The 18,547-nt window shown below is 46.4% G+C and overlaps 1 protein-coding gene across 1 annotated transcript; it reads right to left on the reverse strand.

Annotated features, from left to right (window-relative positions):
• Positions 1–468: 468 nt before the first annotated feature.
• Positions 469–9,029, reverse strand: LOC115339622 (ER degradation-enhancing alpha-mannosidase-like protein 2). Its single transcript, XM_030009844.2, has 11 exons — positions 8,881–9,029; positions 8,688–8,798; positions 8,524–8,563; positions 7,982–8,087; positions 6,819–6,944; positions 5,882–6,093; positions 4,568–4,709; positions 4,150–4,274; positions 3,280–3,424; positions 1,959–2,080; positions 469–1,107 (listed from the first exon to the last, which is right to left on the reverse strand). The coding sequence occupies exons 1-11, from the start codon at positions 8,985–8,987 to the stop codon at positions 616–618; spliced, it is 1,728 nt and encodes a 575-aa protein (XP_029865704.1). The 5' UTR covers positions 8,988–9,029; the 3' UTR covers positions 469–615.
• Between the last annotated feature and the right edge of the window lie 9,518 nt (positions 9,030–18,547).

The following is an 18,547-nucleotide window of genomic DNA, read 5'->3' on the forward strand; positions in this document are numbered from 1 at the left end:
GCAATTTTCTAAGTTACAACTGCTCTCCTCCCCCCATGCCATCCCTTCATGCTTAACAGACATGCTGGATCTACAAATCTGAGCCTCCACCTCAAAATCAAAAGGTTTTCTTGACTGGTCATCAATCTCTCAGGCTAACCACATATTCATAAAGAGGCCAAAGATAAAAGGTGGGGCACATTGCAGAGGAGACTTGTAGTCTCAGAAGTGAAGCTGCAGCTAGTAGTCCCTGCTTTTCCCCTTACGACAGAGGACTGCTCAGGCTCATTTTTATAGAACAAAGCAAGCTGTGGACTCTGCACCAGCCTGTAAAACTTCAAAACAAACTCACAATGAAATAAACAAGGCACCTCTAACCTGCAGACTTTTCTTTCTCTTGCTGAACACCTGTTTGCTATTCAGGCAACCAATCCATTTGAGATTAGCAACTTTACAGCATTAACAGCTGATAATCTGTATCACATTGTATGAACCAGCAGTAGCAGAATTTAATGGGAAGCTGTTTCACTTCATAATACAATTCACATTGTGAGGTACAACACTTTCCATTATGAAACTATAAAAATATATTCCCAGAGTCTAAATCAATAATTTAAACTGATAATGAAAACAGAATCAGGTGTTATCTAGGAAGACCTGTCCCAGTACTGCAAGTTTAGAGTTAAAGGATTGACTGGGGCAACTCAGGAGGGAGTGTGAATTCCTCTCAGAGTTTCTCTTCTCTCCACCTTTCTCTGAGGAGGCATCTTCAGGGTCTTTTGCACCTTCCCCTTCACCATGGTCAGAAGCTCTTTTCAAAGTGAATTTCTTGTTTTTCTTCAGCGAGTAAAATTCCCGCATCAAGTCTTCCACCTCCCACTGCTCTTCCTTTTGCTTCCTACAGCAGTGCAGCGCAGCAGGGTCTATAGGATGAGCTTCAGTGTTGAAGACGTATCCTCCAGCATTCAAGACACATTCCCCGTATGGTGTAATCACTACATCAAAGACTGATCCATCATTGTGAATGAAGTTGTCTGGGTCAAACAGCAGGTATAAATATTTTACTGTTTCAGCCAAAAAGAAGGATTCCATGCGATTATCCAGTCTGTGATCTCTCAAGTCTTTGATCTACAAGATAAGAAATACAGTGGGTTACAGTTGTATCAAATTCAGTAAGTTATGAACTTAGGGGGCAAAGTAAAACCAGCTTGCAATTCATTTCAGTTAAACAGCACAGTATGGCACCAATTCACTCTGTATTTTAAACAGTTATATGCCAATACATCAACAAGGTTTCAGCTGTTATGAATTAGTATAGTCTAGTGATAAGGAACAGGAAACTAACAATCAGGAGAAATACACTTCCTATCTGGGTAAGGAGAAGAAGAGTGAGTAAGCATCTCATAATTTCCCCCACTAAAATTCATAAGGCTTTTACCTACTTCCCAAATCACAAGGCCTAATTCCCAATATTTATAAGGAGGTTTTTGTAAAACAGACCTTAATAGTATGTTTGAAATCTTCTATTAAATGATTTTAGAGAAATCACTCACTGTAGTTCTCTTGTGTTTCATCAGATTTTCAAGGCATAGAGGAAAAGCAGCATCACAAAACTGGCAGGCAGAGAGCCTGCATAGGAGCCTTCCTGCTGAGCTGGAGCACCTAGTACCTATCAAGATACAGGAGATAGGAGAAGCTTCCGATGCTCGCTCTCCCATGTTTTGGGCTCTGGTGCAACAGGCAATGACAGAATTTGTCCCACTGCTCAGGCTGTGAGGGAAGTTACTACCAGAAACATGACCAGCAGTTACCAGATCAGCTTCACAGAGAAATACAAGGGGTTTGTTTGAAAAAAGAAGTCATGTTTCAACCAAAGTGATCCCTTGACTCAATGGCAAAACATCATTCATGAGAACGCTTTCTAAACACTGATATTTTAGCAGCCATATAGCCAACCTAGTAGTTGATTTAGCACTTACAGTTGCAAATCCACAGTCCACCTTGCTGATTTTCTCTATTGACTCCACTGCGTCCCTTCCCAGTTCTAAGAGCGTGGGATCTCTTGTAGCACGGTACAGATACATTGCACTCTCAATCAGCTCTGCAAAAAACCCCCAAACATTTGCAAGCATAAAGATTACCAAACCACATACACAGGGAAGACGAGATATTCCTTGAACTAATTTAAGAATGCTACTTTAAGATGATCAGGTGATCAGCCTAGCTTACCTTGTATTTCCTCTGGCTCAAAGCACAGATACTTGCTTTTACTAGGGATGTGCTACAAAGAAATTCACTCTAACCAGATTGCATCAGCTCAGGTAAGAGTGAATAATACTCCCCTCCCACATTCAGGGAGTGGGAGGGGAGCAAGAGAGAAAAGGATTTAAACTCAGTGGTCAAAGGAAGAAAAGAAAGATGCTTCTAGACAGGATTACAAACAAGAAATTCAACCCCCAAAATACAGTTTTTAAACAACATCGTAAGCCTCTGAAACAAGCATCTAAAACACCATGAAAACAGGCACTATGGAAATACTCTGTATAGGCAACATATGTACTGTGCTGTGTTTACTTACTAAAGAAACAGGTCTTTTTGGATGCTCTAATACATTTGAAAGTTAATGCTGATGAGTATTTTTGGTAGAGGTGTCCAATGGGGATGTCAGCTGAACACTCAGACCAAAAGGAAATTGATTATTCTCATTTACAAAGTTTTACTGACCTAATAATTGGGTGCAATTTTTTTTTTTTTTGGTCAGAGTTGTAAAAAAAAAAAAACCAAACCAGGAAAAAAGATAGGTCATTTCATTGCAGTATCACAGACAACATATAATCCCTCTTAGACGTTGAGCTTTACTAGGGCAACTAGAATTAGTTTATTTCAGGAACTCAACAGAACTAGTGGTCTATTCATATTCTCTTTCACTTCCTAAATTTAAAGGACACAGGCAGTCCCATTAACATTTCACATGACTTTAAAACATCTCATGTCAGACAGTCTAACACTTAAGCATGTCAAATCCTACATCGTGAACCCAATTCATTAACAGGCCCCCTTTATATAGTAACACTATGGTTTGCTTTCTTTAAAAGGTAGCCCTGCCTTTGTGAATGGCAGAAAGCAAGATATGTAGCTTTGACTATGGAAATCACAGGTAAAATGCATGCAGGAACTAACTCAAAGCAAAACTGGGGAGGAACTTTCGGAGGGCAGGTGTTGCTTACGTTTGATCTTGCTATTCTTAACACCAGAGCAAAAGCAGAACTCCATGCTCCTTTTTATTTTATTTCTGCTTACCAGGTCTGAGTGGGTATCCTTCTCTCTTGTCCACCGTATAGCCCTGTGGAATGTTGTAGAACTCAGGCAGCCCACCAAACTGCTTCCAGACAGTGTAATAGTTGAGGAAGGTTCGCATGGCATTCTGTACATCCCCAATTAGGCTCTGAGAAAGAGGAAACAATTAGCAAAGCAACATCTGGGTGAAGAAGAAACAGCACAGGAATTGATGCAATAATACTGCTATAGTCAAAGCAAGAGATAGTGACAGAAACCGGTTGTTCAGCAGGTCTAAATGGTGTAAGTAATATTTAGGAATGATGCCTTAAGAATAGGTAGGACTAAAGAGATAGGTGCTACCTTTCTGTTGGCTCACATTCCACATACGTAAATAATATGAAGTCCCTTTCATTTTTAGTTAACAGAAGGCTGGGTTTCTTCAGTCAACATTTCTTCTAGTCCATCAGAGCATCCAGTCTATTTCAGTGGGGCTAACAAAGTCCCAGAACAAATGTAAGTACTGATGAGAAAGCAAACCTCTCAATGGGAAAGTATTCACACAAATAAAGCATCTATGAGGTGGTGGAAAAAGAGGTGTGATTCTCTTTTGCCTTACGTTCCTCATCTGGATTACGAGACCACTGTCAGTGGAGTTTGCTACAACAAAACTGCCCTCCCATCATGCTTAATGGGAGACTTTTTTTTTTATACACCATAGATAAAGTCAACATCTGCTCTTCTACAGGGTCAGACTACTGTAGATTTCACCAGAGATCAAAACAAACTTTTAAAGCAGCACAGATGAGGGTTGTAGCTGTAACTTTAATATTAAAGACCGACACAAGACAGATGAACAAAATCACCACATGCTACAGGTATGACAGCCCTTACCTGTAGGCCTGGCCAGTAGGCCTCCAGGGACTGAAAAACAGGCATGGACACTGTTCCTTTGTACATCTGAACCCAGAGGTACCAGTCATCAAACTTTGTGTAATTTTTGATAGCTTTGTTATATTCTATAAGGAAACATAGATGGGTAGGTTATCCAACAAAAGATCTATTTTAAGAATGAGAAAAGCCCCTTTTTCACTTGAGCCATGCCAAATGAAAGACTTCTCAGGTTGCTCACTTTGGTAACTCTTTGTTATCACAGATTGTTCAAAAGCATTACAACAAACGCTTCAGGAACAGTCTTGAATGTACCCTGTTAGATTCTTCAACTTATTCCACAGTCCCACATGCAGAGTTTTTACAGGGGCAGTCAAGGAGGCACTCCTGGGACCCTTCACACAGAAAACAAACTACTCACCTAGAAACATGGACATCAGCTCCTTGTCCTGCAGGAGAATGGCTCCTTTAACAAGGTATTCAAAGTAGGAGTCCACTCCTGCCCCAATGCCAGCATCTTGGGCCACCCACTTAGCAGTTATCACATCAATGTGGTTACCAACCTGGAAGAAGCAAGGAGAGGAGGAAAGAGGAAGTTTAAGTGGAAATAAAGCTAATCTACTAAACTGTAATTTAAAAAATCCCCACATCACCACCACACAAGAAACTCTTGACCTTTTTCAGACCGCCCATTTCACAGATTCACAATGTCCATTCCAACTAGCATTTTCTCCATCACAAGACACGTTTATCATTATCAGAGAAGTACAAACTGTAGAAAATATAAGTTAGGAATTTTATGCTTCCAATACAAACGCTGCGCTGGCCAAAACAAAACACCATTATGCTACTGTAAAAATGCACAATTTCAACATGATGCGTCTGGTCCTAATTCACATTCTGCAAAAGAGCAGAGGAGCATGAAGAGGCGCAGATACAGAGATGGAGGCCAAGGATGTCAAAGGCATGAGAGCTGCCATGCTAATATTTAAATAGATCCTTTAAACCTGGGACTCTTCAGCCTAGAAAGAGATCCAGATGATGGAGAATATAATACACAAGTGTGACTTGCTTAACAAAGATGAAAAAACCCAGCTATTCAGTTTCTCTCTTGAACAAGGACCAGGGGCATAAACAAAAAAAATAAACAGATGCCAAAGCCAACAAAAGGAAACACTTCTTTATACAGCATATGAATAAATCTGTTCCACTTCACATATGCAACACTAGGAGCTCACATAGGTTCAAAAAGCAACGATAGAAAATAACTGAAGAAAGATTGACCAGAAGATAATGAACGCAGAGATAATGCTTCTAGCTCTGGATACTCCCAAAACACCAAAGCTGTAGAGGGCTGGGAGTATCTTGTTGCACTTGCTGTGCTCTTATTCTCTTCCGTAGGCTGTTGCCACAGCAGGCATCAGACAGACCTTTTATTTAATCTGTTACAGCTGCTGTCAGAAAAACTGCAATACCCAGAGGAAGGCATTTGTCTCCCAACCACATCTGTTATGGAACAGAACAATGGCATAATGTTGTGTTGCACCACTAAAGCAGAGATGTGGATGCTGCAGGTGTTCAGGAACAATGTCAAACGCACGACTTCAGCCCAGCTATTAGCACTGTGGTTATTTATCTAGTTCTATCTCCTCTCTGTTTATGCTTTTTTATGCTTAGAATTGCATCCACAAAACTACAAAAAAAGCAGCAAATTCAAAGTCCATTCCTCACTCACCAGCCCAATATCTGAGCGATTTTTCCACAGTGCCTTCAAAGCCTTCCTGGCAACATCCTCAAACACTGGATCACCAGTAAGGTGGCTTAAAGTGGCAAATTCCACTATAAATGTACCAATTCCAGCAGTACAGGTAACTGGGGTCTCCCCAGGGTTTACTCCGTGCAGCAAGTTCACTGTTCCATATGGCATCCCAGTTGGGGTCTGAAAAGCTGAAACGTAGTATTTTTGGTTCACATGAGTGTTCACTGTTATGTCTGACAGACTGTCAAGCAAACATGTGCTTCACATTCCACTGCACACAGGCAAGAAGCGGGACTGGAGCAATTGCAGTAACTGCAAAGAATGAAATGAGAAGCAGAGTGTGACCCTGTGAGGGGCAGAGAGTGTACCCCAAGCTACATACAGTCCTGGGAAGGTATTGCAGATCTCTTCCACCTTGCCCCGAGCAGCAGACTGCATCCCTACTTTTTTTACAGAACAAGCAGGGTGGTCAAAATGGAACTACACGCACTGGTCAGCAAAGTGCAAACACCCTCAGCTTGTGATTACTCAGTGGCAGCCCAGGGTGCACACCACACATGGGAACAGTGCCATGCTATCAGGGCACACATCCCAGCAGCAGCCCACAAAGGGGTAGATAAGGCTGCATCTTCTTGTCTTTACAAGCTGCTCTTTCACAGCCTTTATTTATATTAAATATATTTCCCCTCAACAAGCAACAAACAAACTGATGTGTTAAGCACATACAACACTTGGCACGCATACATACAACTGGTATCACGCACTTCACAATGTTTTCGCCACCAGCTAAACGTGCTTTCAGCTCAGGGAACACAGGACTGTTTTACGAGTTTACACATCAAACAGTGCCATCGTCATCAAACACACCAGTCACGAACCACGGCACAGTGACAGAAACTAGACAAGTTCTCACCCGGCAGGAGTTTGCGAGCTGCTTCCTCCGCCATCCTCAGGAGAGGTCCAGAGCATGGCCAGCCCACTTCTACTTCAACACCAGCCTTCTTTGATAGCAAGTGAGCGGAGAGGAGACCACCCACCACTGGAAGGTGCACAGTAAGAATTCCATTAAAGAATGTGGGGAGGAATGAAATCAGATACCAGTGGTACTTATCATGATGCAGAGGCAGTGTTTATGCGGAAGAAAAGTCAGGTGGCTCATCCTTAACAGCCTAATTCAATATGCCACAAAGGAAGAGTGGTTTGTTTCTTCCTGCCTGTTTGCAATGGGTAGCAGATATATTTCTTCCATTATTTCAGAAGCATCACATCCTACTTGCCCTACTATACCTGCACTGCCCTGCAGACAGTCAGGGAGCTAACAGTATAATGAACACAAACCTCTGTGAGAGCAATTCTGTTTCATTTCTTCCAGACAGCTTAATACTATGTTTGTGTAAAGTAAGACAGCGTACCTTCTTAAATACCTTGGAGAAAAATGTCTAGGCCAGAGTAAAAAATTTCAGCATGATGGACAGAGGCAGCCCTTTTCACAGGCTTGTCTACTGTCACATAACAAGCACAAACACAGAGAAATTACACCACTGCAAAAAACCGGCTCAGCAATATTTGACAGGAGAAACAAAAAAAGCGTAAGTAACAGTTTTGTTCCCTGACAGTGTCTTTTAGTTGGATGGCACTGAAGCAGTTAGATGTTCAATGGGTTACAAGACTCCAAAGGCCTTTGCAATTTTCAACAAAAAAAAGACAAGTTTCACATCACGATGCTAAAGCAAGAAATTAATAATCTCTATTCCAAAACAGTATGTAAAAAAAGACTGTATGTTATTAGTACTGTTTCAGTGGAACAGATGTTTATTCCAAAGCTCAAAACCTGGCACTAGAATATTGAAACTGCCACGTCGACTTCTGTTTGTGTTGAGGCAGGAAGCAAAAAGGTGATGTGCAAAGACAAAAAGGAAGTGACATTTGTTTGGGATTTTTCTGTTTGTTTATGTGTCCTGTTACACTGCATTACAAATTCACTCTGACTGCTCCCTTGCATTACCTCTGTGTACAGTTCAGAGACTTGTACAGGAAGGAAATCCAGCATGAACACCACGGAAAAACCCACCTCACCTCGAATGTTAGTTTCAAAGACAGATGCATTGACATCAATATCAAAATCCACCCCCTCTTGCAGCACGTTGACGACTCGCTGAAACTCGGAAACATTTCCCAAGATCTGCAGGGGGAGCAGGACAACAGAGAACAAGGGTTAGAGTTCACGGGGAAACAAAAGCACAATTCAATGTTAGGAGATAATCCTAGTTCTATCTTACTATTTTGTGAAATCGTTAATTACAAACAGTACTAAAGATGCGACTGACAGTTTCATCTAATTTCAAAATGTTTTCTTCACACACTCGAGATCTTCATGTCAGAGTTAGAAGGTGTCAGGGTCGGGGAGCTGTGGCTACCTGCCCCCCAGGGCCGGAGCAAAGTGATATGCAAAAGCTCCTTGGTCAATCAATAAACTGACTTTCCACCACTACCGCGTAAAAAGCAGCTGTGGAGAAGGAGGCTGAAGCGGCCTTGAGCGGGCTGAAGGCCGGGCTGCAGCCGCGGGCAGGCACAGGGCCGAGCCCCGGGTGGGGCGGGGGGCGGCAGCTCGTACTCACTAGCAGGGTGTCCAGGGCGTCGATCAGCGTGAGGGAGAAGCTGTGCGAGGAGAGAATCGAGGTGAGGCCCGGCGAAGGCGGACGAGGGCACCCAGCAGCAGGGCGCCCCGGGCCCGGCCCCGCGGCAGTCGGGGGCGATGCCCCGTCTCGGGGACGGTCCCTACCTGCCCCAGGTGTCCTGCCCGTCGCACGTCAGCGGCCGCAGCTCGTCGTAGGGGAAGGCGCTCTCCAGGTAGTGCTCGTAGGCGTGGTAGAACATGGCGCGCACCCGCTCCCTGAGGCACAAGGACAGCCCCGCTCAGCCCCGGTCCGGCTCGCTCGCTCCCGCCCGGCCCCGCTTCCCGGCCTCGCACTCACCGGTAGGAAGCGACGTCCAGTCCCCGGGCGGCCGCCCCGGTGCCTGCCGGCACCGCCGGCAGCCGCAGCGCCCACAGGCACAGCAAGGAGCCGAGCGAGCGCAGCATGGCCGCGCCCGCCGCCGCCGCCGCCGCCTCGCCGGCGGCCGCCCCGCCCCGCCCCCGGCCGCCAGCCAATGGGAGCGGCAGGAGCGGGCGGCGCATGCGCACGCAGACGGAAGCGCCCTGCGCTGCGCGTCTGCTTCCGGGGCGCTGCGGGGTGACAGCGGGGATGGCGGGGAGGCCGTGGGGCTCTTACTGCGGTAATTGCCGCCAGGGCTGGAAGTAACGGCAGCAGCCTCCTACAGAAGGGCAAGGTTTCTGCCTTACTTCACCGGAGGCTGTGACTCCCCGTCGCAGGGACGGAGGGGGACACGCCCAGGGGCAGAAATGAGCCTCCTGGGCGGGTCGGGAGGCACTGGGGGAGCTGGCAGCACTGGAGGTGTAACTCTCAGACCTGAAAATAAATATAAGAAATACTGTGACGCTTTTGTAGTAGTGACGCGTTACCAGCGATGGTGCCAGCTGCCCGGGAAGGTGCTTGTCCCGTGTGGGAAGAGGAGGTGGTTCCTGGCACCGCCTCTGTGCAATTCCTGTCAAGAAGTGAGGCTCAGAATGGCCCAGAGTATTTGTGAAGCAGTTGGTTGATTCCTGGCCTGCAAGCCTTCCTCCTGACAAACCATCCTCATCTTCTTTCTCCCTCTAATTCAAATCCAGCTTTCGGTGAGTTTTGTGTGACGCATCAGCACCTGCTTCAGAGAAGCTGGCATCTAAGCCTGTGCGTGGAGCCATATTGTGTCACCCTCCCGCTCTGGAAGCGGGCTTCAAATCCTGGCGTATTCCCCTGTGTCAGAGCAGGACTGGCTCCGAGGCAGCCAGGGTTGCAGCAGCCTGGTTTCCTGCAAGAGGAATGAGTCCTCTGGCAGTATCGGTGCTGTGGCTCACATCAGGGAAGATTTCCGAGTCCATACTGCCAGTGTGATTGATTACACTGATTTTAGTACTCTGCTGTTTAACCAGCGTGTTAACATCAGAGCAATTGGCAGAGCTCTCTCTACACCTTCATCCTTAGACTTTGATCGATCCGTGGTAAATCCTTTTCTTTCTCCCCCATGTGTGCCCATGGGTGAGGAGGAGTGAGGTGGGACGCTGGCAGGGAGAGCAGAAGTAAGAAGAGAAGTGATAAGCCAGTCCTTTGCCTGGCAAAGGTGCAGCGTGTAGAAAACAAAACTAAACGAGCTTGCTTGCAGGAGAGGAAGGGGCACAAATGACCCAATGCTGTGTAATCTCATGCTGGTGTTTAGCATCAGGGAGGGCTGGCTGTTGATGTTCTTTAATAAAATAAACCCACTTTACCCCAAGGCTCCTCACCCGGGGCTGTCCCACTAGGTGTCAGTGCACACTCGTGTACCAGCGCAGCTGCCCACAGCTCTGCTCCGTGGAGGCAACAAAAAGCCACCGAGTGATTTTGACATACTGTTCATTTGCTGCAGCTGTAATTTAGGTTTCTGGGGCCATTTATCATAAAGCTGTCTGCTTTCTTATTCCATGGCTCAAGGCTGCTGGAGTATGTCTCACTGTGTTCCTGGGAGAATCAAACTCTTGGAGCTGATTTCACTAAAAGCTGTCACAGTACATTACTGGAGCGCATTTTATTAAAGTTCATTTTCCAGACTTAAATTTAACAGTGTTCTAGACCACTGTCATTTACCATATACGGGAACAGTAATTTCTCTATCAAAGTTAGTTATTGAGTTCTAAAAGTTGACTGAAGTGTTTTTGAAACAGATACAGTATGTGAGTTGAAAGAAAAACGGGACAAGACAGAGGCAGAGCCATATGGTGTCTCTCCACTGGCATCAGAAGGGGAGCTGGGAAGGTGGGAGCGCATTGCCACCATGGCCATGGAGGAGGCAGACTCCATGAAGGCAACGTTATGGGCACTAATTGCACTAATTGAAGTGTGGTAACCACACCCTGCACCCCACTAAGCATTTGTACAATATTTTAATGGAAAAAAATGTAGCTACCTATAACAGAGTTGAGCTGTCCATCGCAAAAGAGCTTTCTGTCTCTCGACCTGCAATGGCTGTGAATAGCAAAGACCAAAACAAGGGGTGAGCAGAGGATGGTGTAAATGGCACTGAATCGCTGCTCCAGGAACTGATAGGCAAAAGAGCAGTGGCTGGGAGGGCCAGCTGGATAAAAACTGAGCTGGTTGTGAAAAAGCCGCTTTTGGTGCAGCGCTCATCACCCTCCTTACTGTTTCTGAGAGCATTTTAGGCAGCTGAGCACCCCAGCGTGGATTTGGGAGGCAGATGGGGCTGTCTCCTCCCAAGCATTTGCTGCTCTGCCTCCTGACATAGCCGTAGGTTTATTGCAAGCCCCACTGAAGCTAGGTGACATTGTTGTTGCCACCGCACGCCCCACCACAGAGGGGCTGAGAAAACTGGCTGTCGAGAGCCGAGTGGGAGCAGCTCCCATTGCCAGAGGGAAGAGCGTTGTGCCACGGCTCAGGGTGTCAGCCAGCCAGCCCCCGTGCGTAGGATAAACAGTGGCTTCCAGGTGGTGGTGTGGCAATCGCCTGCGTGTTTATTAATAAACACAAATACAGCTGGTGGGGCAGAAATTATTTGGGGGAAAGGGTGGTTTTCAGTGTGTCTGTGGCATATACTAGAGGAATATTAATGTGGTGTGCACATAATATCATACAAGTTACATAGGCTTTGATGCAATAAATCAAAGAAGATGCGGGGAGTGGTGCTTCCAAATGGACAGAGCACGTTACTAAAATATTTAGGCTGCATCAGAGTTAAGTGCTTCTTCAGATGCCTCACTCCAGCTTGTCAGGCTTTCTGTCTTTATGAAAAGGCCACTGGCAAAATAATATGAAGTTTCATTTGGATGTGGGAGAGGCTGTAATTATAGGGCCATTTAACACTTTGGTTTATGACATCTTTAGGCTGAGGACTTGTTTACTACTTGCTATTACCATAAGTGGTGCTGTTGCCCTGCTGGCAATTTTGATGCCCATTAAGATGGAAACTCTATGTAAATCAGGATCACCCATTAATATTCATAATTTATGGTGGAATGTAGGAGTTTGTCTGTTATGAGAAGAACTGTAAACAGGAGTTTTATGAGCACTGAAAACTGTTGCTAAGGTGGTTCTCTCGAAATAATTTTCCTTTGCAGCTGAACATCAATTCTTAATTTTAGTAGCACACATAGCAGGATGGAAACGATGATTGATTTTTCTCCAAGTGCTGTGGGCTGCTTCAGTCAAGATTTCACTATAAAAGACTAGGCATTTCCAATTGCTTTTTATAAGTTCAGAATTGATTTTATTTGTTTAGCACCTGACTAACATAACAAAAGAGAAAAGAAATACAGCCAAATATAAGACACAGAAAGCAGATGGGCTACCTGGTTTCTGGCCTTCCTTTTGGTGCCGTGATTTTAAGCCATGCTGCAATTTAAAGAAGAAAGAGCTGGACTTGTGGCTGCCTAGCTGTGACTGGTGAGGTGTCCCAGTGCTGCACAGCCCTGCTCCCCCAGGCAGGGATTATGAACAGAGTAGGTCCCACCGCGGTGGCACTCAGCAAGCAGAAACAACAGCAGAAGTTGAGAAAGGGAGAGCTGATGCGGCATCACTCTACCGTGCAGCTTTCCCGGCTTCAACTGGTTCTCTTTAAACCTCTTCTTGATTTTTCTTTCACTAACTAACTTAACTAACGTGGTTGCAGAAACTGTACGTAGGCAGCAACCAGAGAACGAATGCAGCGAGGGCTCCCATTCCAAACAGGTCTCTTCCAAACAGGGTCACGCAGAAGCTGTTTGCACTGTGTTCACAAAGAATTGTGGCTCTATATAGAGTTTGAATATTTTATGCAAGTCTGGCTTGCTGTTCGGATCTTGACAAGTAAGAAAGCAAAAATAAAACTGAGTTAGCATCAATATGTGTTGGGTTTTAGTATGGGGATTTATGGCACCCATGTTACATGACATCGATAAAGTCCAAAGCTGCCACACTTGTGTGAATGAGGTTTTGTTTTCTTTATCCGAGCTAGGATTTTCCCATACGGATTGTGGCTTTGATATTTTTTTACCAGGAAGATTTAGAGGTGTTCAGATCATTGGTGTCTGTAGAATACAGATAGGCAAACGGGGGACAGGCAGCATTTCCCTTCTACATGAATTCATCGTGTCCCCAACAGCCAAGGAGCAGGTACACAGCCTTTGGGTGCCGGCAGAGGAGAGGTGTGGGTCTGTCTGCTGTCAGCCCCTTATGCCATGAGAGTCAGGGGTGTCTGCAGAGGGACTGCCTTCTGCATCTTTTGCTTTTCTTGGTGGGCTTGCAAAGATAGGAAAAGAAATGGGACAAGAAGTGTTATTCAGCCTTACATGTGGTGGGAAGTTTTCTTATCAGCTCCAGTGCAGCCAGGATTTTGACTTCAAATTTCAAAAAACTTGTACGTCTGGGAGAATCCCCCACCTTTCACGTCTGCACGGCAAACGTGGTAAGAAGGGCTGAGTTTACAGCGGGAGAGAAGCAAAGAGAAAACCCTCCTGTGGCTCTCTGGAAACAGAGAGATGGCAGAGACATTTTATTCCCTAGCTTATGACCACATAAAACAAATTCACTGAAACTTGTCACTGAACGAGGATCTCCTGCTGTTAGGTAAAGGTCGGAACAGAGGTGAGTTTGTTTCTCAAAGCAGGAGACAAGGACTGTGTCCAGGAGCGTGTAACTCTGCACTGGTATCTGCTGCCAAAGGGGGTGTGGGACCAGAGGGAGGTGGGTTTGGAGCTGTTGTGGGGATTTCCCTTATATTTGGGAAAAGGGAATTTTGTCCAAAGGTTTTGAGGGGGGACAGGGGAGGAAGGTGGACACTGCCAGCAGCCATGCTGGGACAGTCCAGGCTCAGGCTGGGGCTTGCCCAGGAGCCTGAGTGGCAGAGAATGCAGCCTGCTCCTGGCTGACGCCTTTCTGCAGTGCAGCAGGAATGGCCCAGAGATGCACCAGAACAGATCTGGAGAAGTCATTTCTCTCCAGCATCCATCTTTTTGCCTTTTTATTTTTGCTTTCAACCTAAAACTACTTTATTGCCACTACACAAAGTACGTCATGTATATAACATATATTAAGGTGGTCAGGTGACAACCCTGATGGCTGCCTTCTGTCCCTAGACTTAATTTTTGACAGGGGTAAATAGTAAGCTCCTCCCTGGTAGTGTTGTTTCAATCTGCTTGGAGTAATAATCTGGCAAACCCCGAAAGACATTGTTGTTTGTGAAAATTACTTTGATATATGATAATTCCCAGTTTTGTGACACAGAAATTACCACAAAAACAGCACAATCAATCTCTGTAAATGGTCATCAACAGAGGAGACCGCCCTGCGGTGCTTGGGAAGGGAATGGTTTGCAGTGGGAAGCCAGAGCAGAGGGAAGCCCCATCCCTGCTGGGACCTGTAGGGTTTGGTCACTGGTTTCAGTGACATCTCCCATGGGGATGCCTGCTCAGCAGGGCTGGCTCACAGGAGCTCTACACAGGAGCCAGAGCCACCCGAAGAGCGCCAGTGCCCGGTCCTGGCAGGATTTGTGTGAGACCCATGTGCTGGCCACATGTCGCTCCTCCCTGCAACAGGGGTGTTGATCTGGGCACCTAAATACAGCCCAAATGCAGCTCAACCTCTGTTACCTCTCCATCTTTCAGGGATCCCATCAATTGGCTGGGAGAGAAATCCCAGCTGGGTTTTCTGGAATAAATACCTGCTTTTTTTGTCTATGCTGGTGGCACTCCGTGCCTTCAAAACTGACGTCCCCTTTCTGCACTCACACACTGAATAGAGTAACCTCCTCCTTGTGAGGTCCTGGCCTCCTTTCCTGGGGATCTACTTAATGGCATTTTCAGTGTCTCATTGAGGTTTGATGAGGATTCAAGCAGCAAGCTGATTTCATTAAAAGCTCTCTCCTCCCTGCTAGGTAGAGGCCTCTGAAGAAGAAGTGAGTTCATTAGCAAAGCTGGAAGGAAATCTTTGCATGCCGACAGGCTGGACTGGACCCTCCTGGAGAGCGGGTGAGATGTGCATTGCAGAAATCCCCTCTAGCATGGCTGAGGGTCAGAGCAGAGCCTGCAAAGCAGTGAGGCATGAGGACCGTACCCATCAACACGTTGGCCCTTTTGCAGGGCTGGCCCATGCCTTGGAAGCTGAACACAGGGAATGTGAAAACAAAACACAAAGGTCCCCAAATTAATCTCAGCTTCATTATTCCAGTGGCAGTCTGTAGGAGACGTGGAGGGTTTGATGGCCATAATATAGAATACTGCTCTTGATGGGGGCTGTCATCTGTGTGCATAGATGTCTGCATCTGTGTGCATTTAGCTGTCATTCATGGAGGGTTTTGGCCTGATCTTTTGTAGGCTGAGCTGGTGGCCTCGTCACCATGCTGCAGCCCCACTCTGCAGGTAAGGAGATGTGGGCTCCTGACCCCATCCTTCTTGACGCTCGTTCCCACAGAGCCATTTTCCCCTTCTGCAGTGTGGAAGGAGATGGAAGGGACCTCCTTCCTCTTCTTTCCACATCCCACTCACCAGGCTCCCACTGTGACTGTGATGGCCAGATGGTTATGGGTCTTGCAGCAGGACACCCACCTTAACTCCCAGCAGTTGTATGCAGCAGATTGGGATCTCCCTTGGTGCACTCTTGGCTGCAGCATGATGTTGTGGCAGCAGATCAGTCTCCTGCCAAGCTTCAGCCAACATCCTCCATCCATGGATGGACCCATCAAGCCATGCCCGCTCCATTGCTCCTGCCCGAGACAGGAGAGGGACACGTACAGGGTGGGTTTCCTTAGTGCTTCTGGCCCTGCCCACATTGCATCTCTTGGCTTTTCTATGCAACCCCAAAGGCTCAGGAATTGCAATGTGTTTATAAGCAAGCTGAGATTCTAGGAGACCCACAGATTCAAGGAATGGGTCTTTAAGGAGGAAAGAAATCCAGTGCCCAAAACTTGCTCAAAGGTCTCCAGTGAGAGAGGGCTGTGGCTGCTTGCTCTCCCAGGCTTGGTGTGGGGCAGCACTGTGCTGTGTCAGCTGGAGGGTGCTCCCATACCTGCCCAGTGACTACAGGAGAGCCCCAGGGGGGTGGTGGTGAACTGTGGGTGGGAGCGAGCTGGCAGAGGGTAACATCCCCCATCCCAGCACCCTGTGGCATCTGGGAGCAACTTCCACATCCATGGGCTATCACCTGAAGGACTCCCCTGAGGCCTCAGCTTATGCAGCTCCCACAGGACCACAGGGACATTTTGATGTCCCCTTTGCTACCTGGCAAAGCCATGGACAAGGACAGCTTTTGATGGGGAGAACCAGCCCAGAACTGCCCACTTCTGTGGCAGCCTGGATGGAGGTACCAGTGAGAAAGCGAGGTGCTGGCGAAGATATTTGTGTTGAAACCTCTCTGGCAAACATTTGGTGGTTTGCAGAGAACTGAAAGAATGAAAACTTTGCTTTTAAAACAAAACTTTCAGTTTTCAGTTGTTAGTTTGGGATTATTGATAAAAATCAAGCATGTTTTCACTGGCAGTGACTTTTCAGAGTAGGGTTTGGTGGCTAACCACCTGCTCCCTCCACGGTCAACCAGAACTGTTTTGAAGGCAGTTTTGCACCCCTGAGTCCCTGGTCTGTGTCCCCAGAGAGCTCCTGCCCCTCTGGACAGTGCTGTGAGACACAGCCCTGCCACCATGACAGCATCACAGGCACTCATCTCTGTCTGGCACAGGAAGGGATGCTATGCCTTTTTGTCTGCTGCTGCTCTGGACCTCTTCAGTGATGGGGCTGTCCAGCCAGGTCCTCAGTAACCCACCCCTCCGGGTTCCCAAAGCTTCATGTCTTCTTTTGATCCTCAGCTTCTCATCTGTTCTGCTGGTCCTTTCCATCAAGAAAGGGCATGGAGCTTCTCACTGCAGTCCCTATAGCAGCATTCGAGAAAACACCCTGCTGTCCAAACTGGGCTTAGACAACTGCCCTGTTGCTCCCTGTGTCCCTCTGAGGTCAGCCCTACAAGATAGCTTCTGGGGTCCTGGGACCATGGGAGCTGCTGGGAGGGCTACTGCTTTTGCTGGGCCCTTGTGATGCTCTGGTCTCCTTTTCTCCCAGGGAAAAGCCTGTTCTGCTGCTGGCTCTGGGCTGACAAATGACCACAGCGCTGCAGAAAAGTCAGGCAGCTGACAAAGCTACCAACATGGAAATTATTTTTAAAGTAAGCTGTGTGCCTTTTTTGTTAATTATTGAGTGGTCAAATAGCGTCTCTGTCACGAGAGAGCTGTTTTCATGGCAGTTTTGCTGCTGCCATCTGAATCCTCAAATATCAGTGGGCTGGAGGGCTCCTTCCTCTCTTATTTGAAGATGATATTTATTTCTCCTCTGTTAATGTTTTTTAGAGCCTGCTAGAAAGCCTTGAAGACAAGTGCTGGCTCTGCTTTCATGTCAGACAAAATGCATGTATTGAGGCATTCTTCACTGCTCAAGCTGTGAAGTTCCTTTGAGACAGTGAGGTGACACAGTGGCAATGGACTCTGAAAGGACAGGCTTCCAGATGGGAAGATGACAGGCTGGCAGTGCAAAAGTCCTTGCAATGACCTTCCAGCTCCACCAAAACAGAAGCAGGTTCCTGTTGATGCCAGCACAGCAGGAGATCTCCTGAGCTCCAGAGGTGGATGCCCACTCTGGGAGTGATTGAGCAGAGGACAAAACCACCACCTGCCTCTGAGCTTCTTGTCCTTGGTGAACCCAACCATTTTGTTTACTGGCTTACAAAGAAGAAACTATCAGTGATACAAAGGGACATCCCAGCCACTCATCCATCGTGGCATGGTTATCTGTAGCTGAGAGTGGGTAAAGGATGCCACAGCTGGTGGGTGCACAGGACCTCCCCTTGGACCCTTCCCACAGCGTTTTGAGGGTGCAATGCATTTATAAATGATTGGTTGTTGCCTTCATGAGTCCCCATTTCAGCCTGTGTCACATCTGCTCTTCAGTGTCAAACATTAGTGCTATGGCTTGTGCATCTCAAGTTTTCAGTTGTGATTTCTCAAAAATTGGATGAGTACCAACAAGCAAATAACGACAACAAGGTACCACCCTACCACAAAAACACACTGCAATTTTGGGACCAGGTTTGATAGGATTCTGCCAACGGATCTGAGCTGAATTTTGCTCATTGTGAGACCTAGTTCTTGGGGCTCATTTCCTGTCTTTTCCCCTTTCTTGTTTTTTTGTGGTGTAACAAAACTCTGTGAAGCTTAACATTATAAATGGGTTAGGACTTTGCTGAACCATGCTTGGATGTTTTAAAGGCATTTTGGAGAACATCGTCTTGTATCATTCACTCAAAAAATGTAGTGAACCAAGTAAAATGTAGTTAAAATTCAGATGACTAAGCTTATCTACGTTTTAATCTAACAAGTCTTTGTGGGTAATACCTTATACCAACACATACTTTCTGAATTTGTATACATATATACAGGTGAAAGAGCTGTTTTCATAGCTGGAAGAGGAAAATATGACCTTTCTGAAATTCTGAAACTTCCCTCTGCACTCTGAAAATAGAAAAAAATCCAATGAAA

The sequence above is a fragment of the Aquila chrysaetos genome, chromosome 3, assembly GCF_900496995.4.
Source record: "Aquila chrysaetos chrysaetos chromosome 3, bAquChr1.4, whole genome shotgun sequence".
Classification (NCBI taxonomy): Eukaryota; Metazoa; Chordata; class Aves; order Accipitriformes; family Accipitridae; genus Aquila; species Aquila chrysaetos.

Excerpts from the sequence above, each read along its gene's own strand:
- LOC115339622 (XM_030009844.2), bottom strand. The coding sequence starts at position 8,987 with ATGCTGCGCTCGCTCGGCTCCTTGCTGTGCCTGTGGGCGCTGCGGCTG. Across the intron at positions 6,094-6,818 it reads AGCTCGCAAACTCCTGCCGG|CTTTTCAGACCCCAACTGGG; the intron begins GTGAGAACTTGT and ends ACTACGTTTCAG. Across the intron at positions 3,425-4,149 it reads CCTACTGGCCAGGCCTACAG|AGCCTAATTGGGGATGTACA; the intron begins GTAAGGGCTGTC and ends CCTCTTTCTCAG.